The sequence below is a fragment of the Populus trichocarpa genome, chromosome 10 (assembly GCF_000002775.5).
Source record: "Populus trichocarpa isolate Nisqually-1 chromosome 10, P.trichocarpa_v4.1, whole genome shotgun sequence".
Taxonomy (NCBI): domain Eukaryota; kingdom Viridiplantae; phylum Streptophyta; class Magnoliopsida; order Malpighiales; family Salicaceae; genus Populus; species Populus trichocarpa.
In genome coordinates this window covers 16,227,055-16,243,799 of record NC_037294.2, presented here as the reverse complement: position 1 = coordinate 16,243,799, position 16,745 = coordinate 16,227,055, and the positions used below count along the sequence as shown (strand labels likewise).

Below are 16,745 nucleotides of genomic sequence, written 5' to 3'. Positions count from 1 at the left end.
TATGCTTTTTGCATATGGGAGTGTTTTTTCAACTCGAATGTCTCTTTCTGAAATGATTTTCTTTACAGCGTGCTCACGGTAAAAAAAAAAAAAAATGATGGTGTGTAGGAATATAAAAGGCTCCACAGAGGAGGAGGAAATGCATGCTATATCAATTTACAAATAATTACATTTACACCTATTAATTTCTAACAGGGTAAAAGCCAATACATTGACGAAACTGTTGAAATTAAAAAATAAGTTTATGGTGATGAGCCACTATAAATCATTTCAACACATGATCTCACAAATTCACTGGGCGTAACTTTTCAGCTGACAAAATGGCACAGGCGATCCTCCAGAAGAAAAAATGGGAAGGCATGGAGAAGAAGAAAAGGTCTCTGCAAAATTGTGTTAAGCCTTGTCCTTCCTGTAAATGAGCAGAGGTTACAGCCCTGGTTTTGCAACACGATAATGTCAATGGACCATTCTTGATAAACTTACCTGTTGTTTAGTTCTAAGCCCTGCCCATTAGTCCTGACATATGGATGACTAGCATCAGGTCTGCTGCGATACTGAGCAAGTTCATTGTTCACACGAGACAAAAGCTTTTCAGAATGCGCAAGCCTCTTGGTTAAATCAGCACCACCCAATTTCAATACACGTTTCTCCTGTTCGATCGTGAAAACTAATTTTTACTCAAAAATGCAAGCAATCGAGATATTGAAAATTTTTGAAATTTTAGACACTTGCCTTGGCACTGGATGTCGGTGGAACTCGCTGTTGGGTAATTTGAGTTCCAAGAAGAGTTTTCACCATTTCATCCAGATCTGCAACTCTTCTAAGTAGATTACTTTTGTCCACCTGCAGAAACAAATGCGACAACAAATGTGAACAGAACTCTGTTGAAGGCAGCATGCAATCCAGTAACAGCTACATGGTTGCAAATTAAAACGGTTAATTATGGACACCTTCAACATTTCATTCTGCGCTGAAAGCAACTGATCTCGCTCTTTAAGTTGCTCTACAGCCATCTGGGCGGCAAGCATATCTGCTACTTTAACATTTATTTCAGCTATACAACTGCAGGACACTCAGACAAATAAAGAGTATATCAGTGACAAATAGGAAAGTTATGTAGGCGCCTCACTTTTCATGGCACACCCCTCTTGCTGTTAGATTTTTCCCTTCTCTATACGAAAATATTAGGTAGACTTGTTGTACCAGACTACTATCTCATTCATAATCTAGGTCAATAAATAAAGCCGCATAGACAAAATTACGTAGAATCCATAAATCATCATGTGGGGACTGTTATATTTTGTCTATGTGTGTTGTGTTTATTGGCCCGGTCTGCCAAATAACTTCCTCTTCTTGACGTTGTTTTTTTTAACTTAGGGACACAACTTGTGGATTGCAATTCTCATTTTGAAGTGTATTTTACAGGGAAACAAAAGTCCAAACTTGATTCTATACTGTGGATAAAGTCTTTACCTCTCTCTTTCTTCAGCGAGATCATTTATCTGTTTTCTTAAGTTCAGGATTTCTTGCTCCTATAATTGCGAAAAGAATAGTAATCAGAATCTCATCTCAACCCAATACATAATCAAACGAAGAGACTCGGTATACCCTTGCAAGGAATTCTTCTGTCTGCTGATGAGCATCCTCTACTAATTTTTGAACCTGGTGCTGATCAATCAGGTTCTACAATATGCCAACAAGAAAGATGCACACAGATAAGCAATGCAGTTATAATAAAAAATTAACATGTTTGAAATGGAAATTTTGAAGCTTACTGCGTAGTTGGTCATATCCAACTTAACACCTAGTAAATCTCGAATGACATCATGTGTCATGCTTTCTGCTGCAGCCAGTCTAGCATTTAGTGCGCATACCTGATCCAGTATAATTTGAGTCAGCAGTTAATTCTCATTGTTAAGTAAGTACATGAACATTACTTCATGAAGAATCAGATACACGCAAATGCATCTAGCCCTGGCCAAGTATGATTTGCATGATTGCACATGCACGTGTGAGTGTGTGTGTGTGTGTCAGTGATGAGAGAGAAAGAGATAGAGAGAGAGCATGAGCAACGTGGCTTAGCCATCCACAAAAGGAATTATATTCTTGAAAAACGAATATAACTCAAAATTCAATCTAAAAAATAATATATATAAAGTGAGAGAGTCAAACTTTACTCATATCCATGCTGCTACGAAATTCTAAAGTGGCATTATTTATGAGATATTAAAACCTCGACATTATTAGTCAGGTAAAGGTATCTCAATTTGTGGATCAACCAAATTCTTACTTCTGCAACCAATAGAACTTGATATAATCATAACGACTGAAACAATAAATGCAACTGGGAGAAAAAACTACTTAACCTCCTTTTTCCGACTAGAAAGCACTGCTTCTAGCTCTTCTATACGAAGCCTTGCCACCGACAGTTCTTGATCCTTCTCCAAATTCATCTGCTGAACCAAACCCGCAATGCATCTGAACGGTGAACTAGAACCCCTAGTTCTGATTGAGCTTTTTTCACTTTTTTCTACCACTTGTAGAGCTGATTCTGAGTCCAACGAATATGTTTTTACTTCACGAACCATGGTTTCCAAAGTCTTATACTGTCAAATTGTATAGACAGAAAGGTTACTGGGGATCCATGTGTCAAACTGACAATAAAGAACAATTTGGCACGATAAACATGTGTTGAAAGTCAACATCGAATATTCAAACCTTACAAACGAATCTCCCAACAATCTAACTATCTTTGCATTTTATTCTGGTATGAATGCTTCATAGAATTTGTTTCAATTTTGGCATAATATATTATAAGACAATATGCACTGAATGTTGGATCACCAAACTATGCGCAAGAAGATCTGCACTATACGCGGACTCCTATTTATATAGCTTCCTGTTTCAGAATTGTCCACTGGCTATTAAATGGTGCATCCTGAAAGACCGAGACAGTTCTGGAAGATATAGACCAGTCTGTCTAGTATTACTTTGGATTTCAGAATTTGCATATTACAAAATTTGATAGCACAATGAACGGTCTAAATATGAGAAAGTTACCTTCTCTTGAAACTGTGATGCCTGAGCTTCAGAATGTAGTACAAGTTCGGAGATGTACTCTTTGCATTGTTTGATCTTACATATGGACACAACGTTGTTATTGAAAAAGAAAATGCAGATGGAGTATATTGTATTAAAACTTTCTAGTTAATAAAACCAGCAATATGTTAAGGCGGCACCTCTTTATCTTTTTCTGTAATGTCCCTCTCTAGAAGTCTTATCCGATTATAAGCCCCATGAAGCTCCAGTAATCTATTGTGCAGTTGCCTGCATCAGATAATTTTTAAATCCAAGAACAAAATAAGGCAGAAATCAGCACTTCATGCCAATGAAAAAAAGCACTACTCACCTAGTTATAGAATCTTCTTTTTGTACAGAATTTGCATTTTCAGAATCTGCAATGTCGGTGATGTTTTCAACTGTTGACAATCTCTGCCTCAAAGTTCGGAGTTCCAATTCTAATGAGTCTCTGATCAATCGATGTCTTTCTACCTCATCATTCATTTCGTACACCTGAGAGAGGGAAACGATTAATAAAATATAATAGTTTTTCAATAGCATTTCAGTTGCTTTAAAGAAATAACTAAAAATCAGCGGCAAGCACAAACAAAAAATAGTAGTTTTCCAATAGGCACAAAATTCACTCCTTTTGGATGTAACTTGTTAAAATCAAATGCAGCTTGATTCCAGACACGTTGTAGTGGGTACCCCGTGAACTTTTGATGGCCAGGAAACTAACCTTCTTCTCCAATACATTTATTGTATTCTCAAGCTCCTCGACAGAATGTTCTAAAATTTTGACCTCCTCTTCCTTCTGTTCAGCATATATTTTACTTGCCTCTGACTCCTGAAATATTTTAAAAAAAAATTAATGCGTATTTGTATCAAGCTGCAATTATCTTACGGACACAAAAGAACAAGCTCAACAGCAATAATACATGCCTGGCGAGCTTCAACAGCAATAGCTTCATTTTCATCAGCTAATCCATATGCCATCTCAAGCTTATCATTGAAGGAGCGGATTTCTTCGCGGAGTTGGTCTCTCTCATTTCTGATCTTTTCTAACTCGTCCTCGAGGCTTTCAACTGCAGAGCGCAATTTACTTTCGGTAGAAGAACTCAAGTGAATAATTTCGTCTTCCAAGCTTTTAGTCACCTCTTTCTGTTCTTCCAATTGTTCTTCGGCTTCAGATTTTTTAAGATATATATCTTTAAGAAGCATTCTCAACTCAGCATTTTCGTCTGACAAGGCATCTATTGTTTCCTTGGCTTGTGCAAGATCAGATATCGATACCAATAAAGCATTTTCGGTATCCGTAAGATGGCCTTCAACTTTTCTATGCTGAACCAACAGGTCATCAATCTGACTTGTTTTCTTCTCTAGCTCATGTTGAACTTCACTCAAAGCAAAAATTAACTTTTCCGTTTCATCTTTGAAGTCTGTTCGATTGGAGGATGTCTCTTGCAGCAAACTAAAATCAAAAAGCAAGCCCTTCAGTAGACTTTCTTTCCTTTCCAATTCTTTCTTAAGAGACAAATTCTCGTACGTCAGTTTATCATGTGATGGCCCCTCCCCTTCCTCCAAAGTTGTGAAAGAGTCTCTTAGACGCTGTTCCTCATTTCCCTGCTCATTAGTGACAATGCTTTCAGTGTGACCAGTCGAGCAAACTCTTTGTGAAGTATCCATTACCATGTGGCGTTCTTGTTGGTTGAATGAACTGAAACCTGGTTGTGCGATGAAGCTTGGAATTTTGTGGACAAGCTCTCCTACAAGGCAATGGTACATGATGCTGCGAGCAAATCCCTTCTCCATTATCTCAGAGAAAATATCTTCCACCGATGATCTTGAATTGCAAATGAAGGAAAGCATCTCTCTTACCATAGATAAGACATCTGAATAAATGACCTTGTACCTTTCCTCTTCTTCCCTTTGCATTTGCTGAAAACATGCTTCAAGCAAAGACACAGAATTTGCTACTTCTGCCAAACCATGACTGTTTTCATCCAGCAGTAATTTGTTTTCTTCTTCTTTCAAACATAATGAAGACTTGAGCTGTCCGTTTTCTTCAACCAAGCGTGACCTGTCTACCATCAGTTCTTCATTGGCTTGCTTCCACATATCACTCAATTGTTTTGCATTTTCATTTGCTCCCATCAATGCATTCAACATATAATCAGCTTCTTTCATGGTTGCATTGGCTTCCTCGCATTTTCTTAAGAAGATACTAGCATGACTGACTTTATCATCTGCAAATACCTGCATGTTCGAAATATTGCTCACAATAAAAGTTTGTGATTTTTGAACAATTTGGGTAACTTGGTATTAATCAAACCACAAAAGTAACAGCAATGCTATTATGTACCAAATTTTCATATTTAGTTTGCGAAAACATGCAAAAGGTCACATGAATTAGTTATTCAAAATCAAACTGTACCTTTCCAGTACTATGGCAGAATGCTTCAGCGATCTTCATCCTTGAACCAAGAGATGGAAATGATTCCTTGATATCTGCCATTTATTAAACCAGTCAAGTTCTTTACTAATTTTCTTAGTATTTTTAATTTCTTATTATATACAGATGCAATTGCTCAGAAAAAATATGTACCTTCTGGGCAAGTGCAATGCATCAAATCATCCTCATTGAAAATTGTGCTTAAATGAACATAGATTTTGCTGAATGCATCAAATGTCAAATCCAGCTCCCTTTTCATCTCTAATGTCATTGTTCGATTGGAATGTGGAATTTTCAAAAGCTTCTCTGAGTTTTCTGATCCAGACTGAAAATCTTCTGATTCAGATTGGACATCCGATCCTTTTCGAGACTCCAGGTCCATTTGTTCAGTTATCTTCCTAGAAAGTTTAGAGCAGCAACCATGTGATTTTCCATCCAATTTGTTTCCTAGAGAAACACTTTCAGGGAAAAGATCAGAGCCTATCATGGAATAACACGATGCAGAACTATCAGTGCTCCAGCCATCTGCTTCCACAAAATCTTCTTTGTTTAATAGGCAGTTGTGTGAGCTTATTTTTTTGTCAACAAAATCAGAAACAATTTCCATTCTATCATTGATCTTAGCTAGTTCAACTCTTATTAGTTGCAAAATGCGCAACTGGTTATCAAACTTCAAAAATTCAAGCGGTTCCCGTGCTTTCCAATTCATGGTAGAAGACTGAAAGTCCATCTGCCTTTCTTTTAATTCCATAATTTTACCCTTCATCTCATGAATTTCTTTCACCAGATCCTGAACCAAGTCCCTGTATGAAGCGAAAGCTGCAAGAACCTCTGCTTGAAGCGCAGCTATATGCACTTCTACATCCTTGTAGGAAGCAGTAATAGCATTTTCAGACTCCAAAATTAAATTTTCCCACCCAGTTGGTGCATCGTTATCTGACCATGCATCAACCTTCTCATCAAAAGTATTATGATAGCCCATATTAGTGGAAGAAAGAAGCTTTGAGATGGGAATGCGCCTCCTGACATCATCACTGTGAGCAACCTTGTGGCACTCAGATAGCCATTTTACAACCAAGAAAGCAGCATCGGCACGTTTTTCTGCTTCATTAATGTGAATCTCCTTCAACTTGATTTCACTCTCTAACATCTTTACCATATTGATCTTCTCATTCAATTGCATGGTTGAGTGGATTGTCTCTTCTGAGCTTTCATTATTATCTGATTGTGGAAAATCATTCAAAGCCATTGTTGCCTCTCTCAGGGAATTTAACTTCATCTCCATATCCATTACCATCTTGCGCGCGTCTTCCAGGCTTTTCTCTAGCTGTAAGATTGTTTCCTCCTTGTCAACGCAAGCTCTGGCAGCCCTCTCAGCATGTTCACCGATCCAAACATTTAATTTAGGAAATGCATTGGCAATACTTTCAATCTGACCAGAAGCGTCTTTGAGAGATTTAGAACCTTCTGTAAGAAAGCTTGTTAGTTCTAAGGTTGCCCTTTCCCACTCCCCACAAAGTGCCCTTATCTCCGCCTCTTTAGCAGCAACCGTGTTTCTTAGTCCCGTGTTTTCTTGAGTCATGCAGTATAATCTCTCATCAAGCTCCAATTGAAGAGCAGTAATCTCCTCCTGTAAATGAAGAATTGTTCTGGTGGTCTCTGTCTCAACTTCTTCACAAACTAATTCAGCTTGATGCTGTTGATATAATTTTGATGCCTGATCTTCTTGATAATGGTAATTGAGTGATCTGGCCTCCTCGAGGTCCTTATTCAGTTTGTCCAGCTTGGCTTGCGAAGGATTGCTCTTGATCTCTCTGCTCCCCTCCATTACCAGAACTTCATTCTGCTCTTTTAGATTGTGCAACTCTAGACAGTTACTTCCAGATTCAAGCACAGGTTCTCTTACTTTGTTGTCCTTCTTCTTTAAGATTTCAATGTACATGTTGTTATGCTCCTGCATGAGCTGCAGCTCTTCAATTAGACGAACCTGCTCAGATTCCATTGCCTGAATTAACAGTCTAGCTTCCATCAACTCGGCTTGAGTATTGCCAGAATGAATAGAGGCAGCGCTTGTGCGTAGATTGTTTTTGTTTTGAAGAGAAATATAATCTGTTGGGGTAAAAAATGTCATTTCATCTCCCCATTCACTGCCGTCAGATATCATTTCAACCTGTAATGGTGGTAAAAAAAGGTGCCGGTTAGTTTAACGAAAACTGAATCATGCAAATGTTAGAATTCATGTAGCACCACTCATATTATTGAACCCCTTTTCCCTTTTAAATCAAATTATAAAATCATGTGCAATGGTAAATTAAAGCGCATTAGCTTTGAAAATTATTTGAAATGTAAGCAGAAAGCAATCTGCATATTACTCACCAAAGAACATTTATCAATTTGCCTTATCTCCTCAGGATCCTTAGAAAATGAATCTGTTCCCTGAAAGGGATACAAAAACATAAATTACCCTCTGCCAAGACCAAGCTATCTCACTAACCACTCCTTACAAAAGTTTGCTATCTACCCTTACTTTATCATATGCAGCTTGACTGTTGTTCAGGTGTGTCTTGAGTTCTTGTAATTCATCAACCTCTCTGCAGGCAAATCCATTAATAATGTAATAATATGCAAAGAAAAGGATGAAGGAAAATAGTATGTGAACAATTTGATCATTAATGTGTGTTTCAGATCTTCTTAGCACCAACATACATTTGTAAAACAAGGGGAAATGAGAGTTTAGGACAAACGCAGTCACATTGATGACAGAACTATATAAATACCAGAATAAAGGGTTAGCACATCGACATCAAGCTATGTTGAATAGCCCATAAAAATGCCTGAAAAATGACATGCTTGGCAATCATTAAGACCTCATGCACAGCACCTAAAGCCACGAGTATTCTTCCATGCAGTGACATGTGCAGATTTTTTCAGGAGATGGACTAGGAGAGCTAAAATTCAATTAAATTAATCAAAGAAAAAGAATGAGAAGGCAAGAAAAGTCAAGGATAAGAATTTTCTTTTCTAATCAAGTGTGTCGATTGAACCTTAAAATTACCAAGAAAATAAACGGATTTACAACGATACCTCATCAATTTGGAATTCATGTTCCTGCAATCCTCCAACTCTTTTACAGTGTCATTATCCTGCAGGGTCAGAGTGTGCAGATATTACAGACAAGAGAATGGTAGAATTGTGGGGGAGGGGGGTGGGGGGATTGCTTTCCTACCTGACACTCATGTCTTGAGGAGAACTTAAGATTTCTTTCAAGTTCAACCAGGAGCTGCGTGTCCAGAAAAATAAAATGTAATGTACCTTTCGGAATTGTATTTATAGAAGAAGAAGAAGCTTGAGTTATTCTGAAACCTGATCACGCAATTCTGAAATTTCACCTAGCAACATTTCTCGCTCCCCTTGCTCATAAAATTTTTGGAACCTGGCATCAAAAGTATGTGAAGGTGAGTTCTTTGTCAGCAGAAAGAGAAAGAAGAAATCCATAGCAAATATTAGCACATGATTAATGGAGTTACAGTTGAAGCTGCTCGAGAAGTCTTATGTTTTCCAAAGCAAAACGTGTCAATTCTGGACTTTTATCAAGCCTTGGTTGAAGTAGCTGAATCTCTTCCTTCAAAGCTTTATTTTCCTCCATGAGATAATGATCAGCAGGCAATGAACCATCCATTAACGACTCAAGTTGTTTAATTTTCTCATCTCGAAACCTTAGTATCAATTTAGCATGCTGCACTTCCTCCTCCTTTTGGCAAGTCTGCAAGAGAGTTTCTAACATAAATTCTCCCGTTGCATATCACTATTTTTGCTTAGGTTTTTACAGAATAGGTACCTAATACACCTAGTCCTAGTACTAACGGAAATTATAGAGAATTGGCAAAAAAAAAAAAAAAAAAGAAACTGTGAAGAAAAGAATTCTTTCTTGTAAGATCACATACTAATTGGTTCACACGCTCCATTTCATTCTCCAACTTCTGAAATGCAGTGTCTGCCAACTTTTCTCTCCTAAGAGCACCAGCTAAAATAGCTTCCATGCATTTCACCTGACATTTAGATATATTAGCATTACTGGTCCACATCATTATCATGCAAGTCCTTGGACAGAAGCTTTTGCGTTTAATTGTGGGAGTGATGGAGTTACCTTCTTATTTTCTATACTAAGCATACTATGGTTATCAATTATTCTTCTGTCTTCTGAGGAATGGTCAGCCAATTTGGGCCCTTCAGAACTCGGCATACAACTCAAAAGAGGCCTTGACAGGTTATGATGCTTCATTAGAAAGGACAGTTGATCCTGCATGAATATAGAAAAACGGTTTAATTCTAATTGCCATAACATTTCTAAGATAAATTAGCACATAGCCGCAGACATGCTGCTAACCCATACCTTTAGCTGTTGAATCTGCTTCTGAAGTGCACCAACATCACCCGAAGCATCTTCGTTCACTTTAGCCTAAAAGGGGAATAAAGAAGATTTAAGTGTGCCCTAGTTTTGATTAAAACAGTGGTATCTTAGGTCCAAGTAAGTACATTGTTCTGAATGAGTTTGGCACGTTGGGCAAACTTCAAGGTGCTCAGCGTTTCATGTGCAGAGCTGCAAGGAAGGATTTTAAATTATACAGAGAAGTGTCACGAGCCAAATAAGAGAAAATTATGAATGTCGCGCTAAGGCAATTTGATTTTAAGACGGACCATGTTGATGGGCTGACGTTCGCAATAATTGTTGTTTTTGAGTTCCCACCCAAAGAATCCTGCATTCAAAGATGTAGATATAACCACTTTACATTTACGTACCAAAGTTGAAGATTAGAACATTTTAAACTAGGCAGAATCGTAGTTCTAGAGTTTTATTTCTTCAACCTGAAGTAGAAATGTTAACCGAGAATCTCTGTAGGGAACATGCTTGTGTTTTCCATGCGCTAAATCAACCAGTGACATTATCACCAAGCTAAAAGCAAACCATAACCAATCAATGCAGGCAAATTAATGACACATACAAACTGGGAAACAGGCCTGTGATCAAATTACCCCAAAGTTGACAAGGATTTGTTTATATTTGCTGCTTCTTTCAGACGATCTCCTTCAGCACCAGAGCTCTTCTGCCTAATAAATTTGAAATTCAGTCAGCATTATGGAAACATGAAATGGAAAGGGGGGTAAAAAAGAGCAACTTACCTTTCAGAACCAGCTAAATCTACTAAATTTAATCTCGCAAATCTGAAGTGGTTCATGGAATCTTTTTCCCACCAGCTTTCAATGACACAAGTGAAAACACTGTGGGAGCGGCTGCTTTCACTGTTCATATAGGTTGCTGCCATTTTCCTGTTTGCAGCCCCCTGCATAGTGTGCATGTAGATAAAATTAATTTTCCATGCAAACTTATACACAGTAAATGATGATGGAAGCACAAAATTCAGTCACCTGTTGCAAAAGCTTGATGACATCATTAACAGTCCTCACATTGTATTCCGTGAGGTTTTCAACATATACACCTTTATTCAAGTCTTCTCTGAGCTAAAAAAAAAAATAGCTGAGGATTTATTACATGCAGATGTATATGGGATTCTCACCGCGAATCAGTTAAAATTTTGAAATTACTTGTAAATTAGTTGATGATGGCTCCAAGAGATCTGTTATTTGCTCATTGTATATCTCCAGAAAAGAACATTTGCAACTGAACCGCAGCTTCTCATCCCTTCTGCTCTCTTCTTCCTACAAAAATATATTATATTGATACAACCATCCACTTATCCCCTGCCCCCAAAAATCCATGGACAAGAAAGCTGCAGAATAATTATTAGCATACCATTCTAATCCTTGAAAACAAGTGCTCAAATACACGAGGCGTTATCCCGCAATCCGCACTGAGCTTGCATTCCACCTGATTTATCTCTCCCATCATGGTATATGTTTTGCCACTCCCAGTCTGCAAGGCATCATATTAAACATCAGAATTAGTCTAACCCCCAAACAGCACCATTCTCACTGTGCAAGCCTGCATTGACACACTTACCTGACCATAAGCAAACATACAGCTGTTATAACCAGACATGCAATTCTCCACCATAGGCAGTCCAGCAACCTTGAATAGTTTTTCCTATATATCAAAATCAAACAGTTCGCCCAATAAAAATCCACGCAGCGTACCATGCATTGTTTGAGAGAAAAAAATGAACCACAAAAATTCTTCATGAATCACTACAAGCTATCGAAACATCACCTGTGAAATTGTCTCACAAGAAACATGATCAAATGTGAATCTAGTCTCAGGATGACCAAGCCACACTAATGTATGTCCACTCTCTTGTTTCAAACACCGACCATACCCTTGCGAAACCTTTTCGATATTACTTAATGGCCTGATCCTTATCATAACCTAAACCACAAAATCTCCCAATTATACAAAACACTAACTTTCAAATTTATCCGACTAAACATAAAATTAAAAAAAAAAAAAAACCTGCACATTGTGATCCTTCCAAAATGAAGGATCTTCATCGAGCTCGAAATGTGGAACTTCAACGGAAAAATCCGAATTCGCCACTGAAATCCCTCTGGAGACCCTGGAGCTTGAAAAACTCACATCTTTCCCTTTAGTAAACTGCAAACTCCTAGTTCCGGTCGCATAACCTCCCAATGCACCACCGAGCGAGGCTCTTGAGGCACTCCTAGCAGGCGTGTTATGCGCAGAGTTAGGCTCTGATTGTGCTGCTTTCCCATGGCGAATCAAAACCCTAGGGGTTCCAGTTGAGAATCTGCCAGATCGTGTAGTTTCGAGTTTACCGTCAAAACCGGAATCGTGTGTTTCTTTGTGACACTGAGTTGGATCTGGAATCGAATTTAGTGGTGTTCGCGGCGGCGGAAAGTGAGCTGAAGAATTCAAAGAGGTTTCGAATTCGTTCTCTTTTGTTGAAGGTTCTTCTTGTTGATTACTAGAGTGTGGGTTTCGAGCTACGGTAAGTCTTGAGCTGGACATTTTTTTTTCCTTTAAGCTTGAAAATGTAACATGGAGCTCGTAATTTTGTTTCTGAAAATTTCTTTTTTGTGATTTTTGGGGATGAGAGGGTGGTGTCAGGGGAATAGAGTTTGAAAGATGAAGTTGAGCAGTTGGTGGTGATGAAAGAGCAGCAGCAGTGGATGGAGTCAGGCCCGCTCGTTTTCAATTTGAATTTGCAATTTATTAGGAAGTGGGTCCTTGACTTGTTAGAATTGAAAATTTGACCCTAACGGATTTAAAATATTTTGAGTCCAATTGTCGCAATACTGTCCACGCCATTTTCTTGAAAACAAAATATATTTAATTTCTGTTTATCCAATAAAATTTATCGACATGTGTCTTTTCTATATATTTTATATGATTAAAATTTATAACATCATTATGCGGTATTATTTAGCTTATATGATAAGTAAGTTTATTCTATATATTATCTATTAGATTTAGTATTCGTTTGAAAATTTTGGGTTGCACAGTAAACATGACTGCATTCCTAAGCATGGCATTGATTTTAAAACATTATAAATACATTAATTTAAATATGAACGGGTTGTCTAAAACTCATTTTTAATCATTTTAATATGTTAATATTAAAAATATATTTTTAAAAAAATATATATTATTTTAATATATTTATAAGTAAAAATCAATTTAAAAATCAAACAATATTGAATTAGATACGAGTATCACCACAATGCATCATTAGCTTAAAAGATTAGATGTGATTAGCATAACATCTTTTTGTTTGATTACAACGATAACTTCAAGGAGAGAAATGATGGTAATCGGTAAATTTTGTCCCTAAAGCACAAATTTAGATCCTGGGAGCGCTATCCCTGTCAAGTGTCAAACGGACTTGGAGGGAAATTAAACGATTGAAAGGTGGTAGGATAAAGAAAATCTAGTTGCTAACGGGTCCAGGTATTCTGAGCATAAAATCCAAAATTCGCAACTTTATTTATTTACGTTGGTGGGAAAGAGAATCCAACGTCTTAAAGCACCCGTCCAAGAGCGAGCTAAAGAAAAGGTGGGCTTTGAATTCAATGATTGGTAATGGGCCCAAATGGCTGTGTACCATCATAATGGCAACGAAAATATAAAAGGCCATGGGTCATAGCACTCAGATCAAAGGCTGCAGGAGCATGAGCAGAGGCTTCAGCACAACAACGTGGTGACTGATGGCCCACTCTGAGACACAACTGGCTGCGAATCTTTCAAAAATATAGTACATTTTAAAATTATTTTTTATTTTTTTAATTTTAAATTAATATATTTTTGGTGTTTTCATTTAATTTTGATGTGATGATATCAAAAATAATTTTTAAAAAATAAAAAAAATATTATTTTGATATATTTCTAAATAAAAAACATTTTAACCTCGAGATAATTTTAGTATTTTTTTCTGCAGTGATATTTCCCCTTTACAATTTTACAGGACAATTCATTCTCATGCACTAATTTAAAGGCAATTGGCATGACTATTTACGTGAGAAAAACTACTAAATATTTTTTGTATTTTTTGCAACAGCGTAAAAATTCTAATTAGGTGGGCTAGACTGGAAAAGCCCAGCCCAGTTATAAAAGAAATAGAACGCAAAGCCCGTTGTCTAAAACACATGGAGAAATCCAAAGAGCAAGAAGCCCTGGACTGGCTAATTTTTTTAATCACGGGGGAAAAAATTGTAATCCTCGAAGTTTTGTCAAGATGAAAAAAAAAAAGAAGTAGAGACGATTTTCTGTTGAAACGAACAAGAGCAAAATTCCAGCGATTCTTATGCTTGTGTCGTTGATTTAATGAGAAATTCACACATATTTCTCATAAACTTTGATCATAGTGATTATTATCCTCTACTGGCACAATTCATACAATATATAACTGGCTTTAACAATTTTCAACCTTAAATCCAAGCCAACAGTCAAATACGACACATTCTTCAGAAACTCGGGCTTTTGGCTCGGCCTGGAACTTCAGGAAAGGACGAACATCACATCTGAACAGGATATTATAAACACCGCCACAGTTAACAAGATTTATTTAATGCAGCTTTTTTATATATAAAAAAAAAAAAAAAGGTTAGTGCAGGGTTGTTGGCACTCGCCATTGGATGCGAAAGCAATTTTTTGTGAAAGCTCCTTCCTGCTGCTATCTTTTCTAAACCCAAACAACCTTGCATATATTAAAAGAAATTCAGTACATTTTCTCAAGTCACTGGCCATGTTGTGAGTGTTTTCTACTTCCAGGTTCCAAAACTTCGGCCAAAACAGAGAAGTGAATACAGGGAGAAATAGTGAGATTCAGAGATGATTTACAATACGATCATGATCATTAAATCACTAGTAATAAACTCAAAACAAGCAAGATTGCTACATGGAAGAATGTCCACGGAGAATGGCTGCTTCTATGATCACCTGCGGTAAAACTGCCCCCAGCTGAAACAGAAGACGAATAAAAAAATTAGCCAGCAAACCTCAGTGCCCACAACATACAATAAATTTATTTCGCTCAAATAACCTCTCCAATGATTCTTGACAAGCAAAGATTAAAGAATTCTTACCGCATTCTCTAGTGTAGTTAGTGGAGCTCGAGCACAGACACGTCATTACTTCAGTTTCAGTATCATACCCACAAGTCCCACCAGATTGTGAGCACCGTTCACAACCTGTTTCAGGCACAGTAAAAGAAAGTTTGATCCCATAAACCCAGTCCAAAGGTCCAATACCCCGCAAATTATCAGTGTTAATCACTGTAGTGTAATGCGTGCAGTCCAAAATATTCATTCTCATAAACTTCACAGTATCGTACCCCGTAAAACAACAAGGTGGAGAACTATTTGTTAGCAAATGGAAAACTCTAAAAGCGTTGCACGCGCCGTAGAGCTCATCACAGGAATGGCCAGAGAAGTCGAAACAAAGGTTTTTGTAATGGTTAAGTACTGGAGAGTCAATAGAGCAATTGAGAAGAGCGAAAACAGTATCTGGAGTTGGAGGGATAGTGACAGATTGAATGTCTGTCATGATAAAATCATGGTGGGGTTGTAGAATGGAGCATGTTGACATAGCAGGATCATATATTGTCATTGTTTTCTTATCATAATCTATGTGTTGGACCTTGTAGCCTCCCGAGGGGGTTAAAAAGAACAAATCAGTGCTGCAGTTCAGCATGGACCGGAACTGCGGTGCGCCACACCCATCATCGATGCCAAAGGGGTAGTTTATGGCAATGCTTCCACAGGAGGTTCTGCAGGGAGTGAGAGAAAGGGCTGGTGGTGGTTGAAGTGTTACGATTATGAATATGGACAGCTTGAAAATGATGAGTGGTGCTACTGTAGGCATTTCTTGGATAGTTTTGTTTGTGAGCCAGAAAAATTAATGTGGCAAAAGGTTTTTTATGATACGAGCTTGAAGAGAGGGAAAAATCAATGACTTTGGCACCATTTCGATTCCTGTGAAAGAAAGGCATAGTTACTGGCAATATCTCCATGATTTACTCGAACTGGCTGGGATGGGATGGGGGGCTTTTTGACCGTTATGAATGAGACAGCCTGGTGCTGGGATCCACTAGTTGAAAATGGAGGAAAAGTTGGCTAGTCTTTTTCAAACATAGCGGCCAGGTGTAAGAATTGAACAATGTGCAGGAGCCGAATGCAAGATGATTTTTCCATGATTTTAATTTATTGCATTAAGTTATAGTATGTTTGATGTTTTTGTGATTGTTATTTAAAAAAAATTATTTTATAAAAAGTATTTTTATTTGAGATTGGTTTTAAAAAATAAGTGTTTGGTTAAAACTATGGTTAAAATTGAGGTTGAACAAAAAATAATTTAATGTGTTTGTTTAAGAATGCTTTTGAAATTGAGGTTATAAAATAATTTAAAATATATATATATATATATATATATATATATATATATATATTAATATTAATGGTTTTTAATTTAAATATTGTAGATTTAACTATTGCTACTACATCGTGAAATAAATTATACTTTATATAAAAAAAATTTATTGTTCCATTAAACTATCTACAATTTTATTACATACAAAATTCATCCGACAAGAATACAGTTTCGATGATTTTTAGAGCGTGTAATAAAATTAAATAAAATATTATCAAGAATAAAATTGAGATTACAGTACGAATAAATTTAATTCAACTTAAACTCATTTTTTTAAAAAAATAAAAATTAATATCATATTCACGTGAACAATGCGAGTGAAATCAATTAACTGCA

General features: G+C 37.0%; 2 protein-coding genes across 2 annotated transcripts; both read right to left on the bottom strand.

Moving 5' to 3' along the window:
- Positions 1–105: 105 nt before the first annotated feature.
- On the bottom strand, positions 106–12,687 carry LOC7481573 (kinesin-like protein KIN-12C). The gene is made up of 35 exons (XM_024611052.2): positions 11,979–12,687; positions 11,739–11,894; positions 11,532–11,615; positions 11,325–11,444; positions 11,117–11,230; positions 10,940–11,032; positions 10,694–10,854; positions 10,547–10,621; positions 10,379–10,466; positions 10,211–10,269; positions 10,049–10,112; positions 9,906–9,971; positions 9,660–9,812; positions 9,457–9,561; positions 9,040–9,275; positions 8,876–8,945; positions 8,739–8,792; positions 8,597–8,655; positions 8,040–8,103; positions 7,889–7,948; positions 5,666–7,682; positions 5,495–5,568; positions 4,003–5,316; positions 3,800–3,907; positions 3,410–3,573; positions 3,240–3,327; positions 3,061–3,135; positions 2,367–2,606; positions 1,776–1,874; positions 1,609–1,683; positions 1,474–1,532; positions 951–1,062; positions 733–843; positions 484–650; positions 106–409 (listed from the first exon to the last, which is right to left on the bottom strand). Exons 1-35 carry the CDS (start codon positions 12,492–12,494, stop codon positions 394–396), a joined length of 7,116 nt encoding a protein of 2,371 aa, XP_024466820.2. The 5' UTR covers positions 12,495–12,687; the 3' UTR covers positions 106–393.
- Positions 12,688–14,660: 1,973 nt separating this feature from the next.
- LOC7485867 (uncharacterized) lies at positions 14,661–15,984 on the bottom strand. The gene is given in 3 exon segments (XM_002314953.4): positions 14,661–14,909; positions 14,911–14,942; positions 15,068–15,984. Coding segments are annotated over 3 exon segments (843 nt in total). The 5' UTR covers positions 15,846–15,984; the 3' UTR covers positions 14,661–14,876.
- Between the last annotated feature and the right edge of the window lie 761 nt (positions 15,985–16,745).

Excerpts from the sequence above, each read along its gene's own strand:
- LOC7481573 (XM_024611052.2), bottom strand. The coding sequence starts at position 12,494 with ATGTCCAGCTCAAGACTTACCGTAGCTCGAAACCCACACTCTAGTAAT. Across the intron at positions 9,972-10,048 it reads CCAAACTCATTCAGAACAAT|GCTAAAGTGAACGAAGATGC; the intron begins GTACTTACTTGG and ends TTCCCCTTTTAG. Across the intron at positions 3,574-3,799 it reads TAAATGTATTGGAGAAGAAG|GTGTACGAAATGAATGATGA; the intron begins GTTAGTTTCCTG and ends TCCCTCTCTCAG.